Source organism: Staurois parvus, unplaced genomic scaffold, assembly GCF_062004578.1.
Source record: "Staurois parvus isolate SC_StPar_1 unplaced genomic scaffold, SC_StPar_1.0 ptg000034l, whole genome shotgun sequence".
Taxonomy (NCBI): domain Eukaryota; kingdom Metazoa; phylum Chordata; class Amphibia; order Anura; family Ranidae; genus Staurois; species Staurois parvus.
This window is the reverse complement of record NW_028317830.1, coordinates 820,881-824,096: the sequence shown is the minus strand read 5'-3', so window position 1 is coordinate 824,096 and position 3,216 is coordinate 820,881. Positions and strand designations below refer to the sequence as shown.

Below are 3,216 nucleotides of genomic sequence, written 5' to 3'. Positions count from 1 at the left end.
ATAATGGAAATGTCTCAGAGATTGTGTTACTCGGTGTGTTCCGTACTTTAGATGTCGGCATTGCAATGAAATCCATCACATTTATGCAAAGTCAATCATGAGACGGATCTCTGAAGGCTTTTTCCATAATTCCACCCTCCAGTCTATCACTTTGTCTGCTATCACTGGACGTGTCCCGTCATCTCTGTCCGGAGCTCACACCAAACCTGAACATGTTGTCTCCACACTCCATCTCTCTTTTAATCTCTTCAGTCTTGGGACTCATCTTGGCAATACCTTCTAACACTTGTATTGTGATGGGGAACCTGGACAGCATCAGGAAGGAGAAGTTGAATCCCACCGATGGGATCTTTCTGGCTAAAGGAATGGTGAATATTCTCTTCCAGAGTTTGATAAGTCTACAGGGAATACTCTTTGCTTTGTGTCAGGCAGTCTTTCATGTTAGAGAAGTCTATAGTTTTCTGAACATATCAATTTACTTCCTAACATATTACAGTTTCTGGTTGACCTTCTGGCTCTCGGCTCATTACTGTACCAGCATCACCAATCTCAGCTATGGGTTCTTCATCTGGTTAAAGAGAATTGTGTCCAATTTCCTGAGTTTACTTCTATTCCTAACAGCACTTGTGATATCCATTGTGATTGTCTCGGTCATCTTGGCTTTGAAGGCAAAAGGTCCTATCCAGTCTTCTGAGAACAGCACAAGAGCCTCTGTTATCAGGTTCCATGAACATGCTTCCTATTTTGTTCCGGTGACCTTCCTAGGCGTCGTTCTGCCATTCTCCCTCAGTCTCCTGTGCCTGGTCCTCACTTTCTCCTTTCTGCTCAGACACGTCTGGAGGGTGAAGAATAACGACTCTGGATCAACACGTCCAAATCTTCAGGCTCATGTCACGGCACTGAGGACAATCTTCTTCTTACTTCTCATCTCCACATTCTTCTTCATGTCTCAAGTGGGCTATTTTAATAAAAATTCCTCACTGGCAATAGTCTGTTGGGATTTACAATTATTATCTCCATCATTTGAGGCTGCCATCATCTTCCAGGCCAGCAACAAGCTGAGAAGGATCATTCTGAGAAGATTCTGGACCAGAAGCTGGAGAAACACAGAATCTTAGAATGTAGAGGATCCTCACCTGAATATTTAAATATTCACTATAACCTTTTAGTGTAATAATGTGATAGTAATAAGCATAAAATATTTCTGGAGGCAAAGCTTTTTGTTTTGTATGGAGTGTGGAAGGGTTATCTCCTGTCAAGCTTTAGCTGCTGTCTGTGCTCCTCACTTGGCTCTTTCACCTTCTCGGTTTTTCCTGGTGATCACTGTTACAGGGGCTGAAAGTGAGGAGGAAATCCTAAATCTGGAGTTGTCAACAGAGCAGGAATAGAGGGGAAGGCTTCCAATGGGGACATCTCTGCTGGTGACAACTCTGTAAGAGGGGTTTCCCATACCATGTCTAAGAGAGGGTTTACCATGGTTTTACCATCATCTCTGTTCTGTGAAAGGGACAGGAAGTGATGAGGAGGATCCCTAATGGACACAGATGAAAATAGCCTCCCTAGCCTCTTCACAAATTAGATTTGGGTTCCTCCTTTAGCAAGTCCGTACTTACCTCCTCCCTCACTACATGAAGTCCAGGCAAAAAAAAATAGTCCTTAGTTGCCCACACCTGCACACATACATCCTGTAGAGTTGAATAGGATGCTTCTCCTGCCTTTTGGGTATTCCTCACTCAAGCCTATGGGAAGTTAGTGCTCATCATTGGATAGGCTGCAGACAATGCAGGAGGCCAGAGCCATCAAAGAAAGACTCGTTGAGAACAGGACAGGACGCTTTGGTTTCTGCTCTTACATGTGGAATCTGTAATCAGAGCAAGAGCAGTGTTTATGGAATTTCCCCACAGAGGAGACCATGGTTCCCCAAAAAGTTTCCTGTCTTGTGTTTGCTGAAGAGCAGAGTAAGCGATCTGGTTTGCATCCTGTTCTGAGAAACTAGTGTGATGATGGCAAAGCCTTAAGTTTAGCAGAGGCCTTGCCCTTAAGGCTAGTATACCAATCTAAGGTATTAGATACCCTGGGACTTGGGCATTATATTCACAGAACTGGTGCACCCACCAGGACCCAAGAGGGGGAGTTCAATTATCATGATGGATAAACCAGAAGGTATGTAACCCATGATCCCAGTCTAGGTTCTGGGTAGGTGGCATTCCAAGAAGTAACCTGCTGATCAAAAAACTATTATTGGATGCATGTGTTTATGTGTATTAGCTTAGTGGGGGGGGGTGTCTCCAGCAGCCCTCCCTCCTGATGGGACTATCTGCTGGTGTTAAGTTTGAATACCTGTGTCAGGGACCATTGCGACGCATGGGTCTACACATGCGTAGGCATCTGTCAAGACGTACAGGTAGCAGAGCACTAGGACCCAGGCGCATCCATCGTCTTGACAGTACTAGGCAGGCACTGGGACCTAGGCAGCAACGGTCAGGTGCAGGGCGGGCTACTTAAGCCAGCCCTGCACAGATGCTTGTTGCCGAATGGTCTATTGTATCCTGTTACCTGTGTGTGAGTACTTCTGATTTGGATTGTCTGACCTTGTTGCCTTCTCCTGTCCTGACCCCTTGGCTTGCCTGACTCTGCTCCTGGATGTTCCCTTATAGATCTGATCTTTTGGTATTGACCCTGCGTGTGACCCGACTATCCTTTGCATATCGTCTTGTACCTCACCGATCCACTAGTTACTGACCCAGCTTGTTTGACTCTGACTTTGCTCATCCGTCCATCCATCCCTCAGGGATCCCTGGGCTCCCTCACTTTAGACTCTTAACCCGCTGGAGCCCTTGGCAGACTCCTCTACCTCTGGTAGAGATAACTAGCAGCTGCGACCTGGTCCCAGAGCACTCCAAGTCCATCCCCACTATCAGGGGCCCTGGTGAACAAGTGTTCCGGTACTTAGACTCCGCACTCTGGGGAGGCTCTATCAGGGGACTGATAGAGGTACTGTCAGGCGGTCCGTTACAACCTGTGTGTCTCTTGTTACTAAATGTAGATTGCCCCTCCCTGTGTCATTATTCAGGGAGGGGGGATTGTCCCCTGAGTATATATATCTTGTATCTGTGTTCAAATAAACTAGTCTATTTCCTGGTTTACTTCAAGACTGGTGTCGTCTAGTCTTGTATGTTCAGCTGTGGTGTCTCTAGTCGGTGTTCGGACTGGGAA

At 46.2% G+C, this 3,216-nt stretch overlaps 1 protein-coding gene across 1 annotated transcript; it reads left to right on the top strand.

Annotated features, from left to right (window-relative positions):
* The first annotated feature begins 212 nt into the window (after positions 1 to 212).
* On the top strand, positions 213 to 1,118 carry LOC149470653 (putative taste receptor type 2 member 33). The gene has a single exon (XM_089661208.1). It carries the CDS (start codon positions 213 to 215, stop codon positions 1,116 to 1,118), a length of 906 nt encoding a protein of 301 aa, XP_089517334.1.
* The last annotated feature ends 2,098 nt before the right edge of the window (positions 1,119 to 3,216 follow it).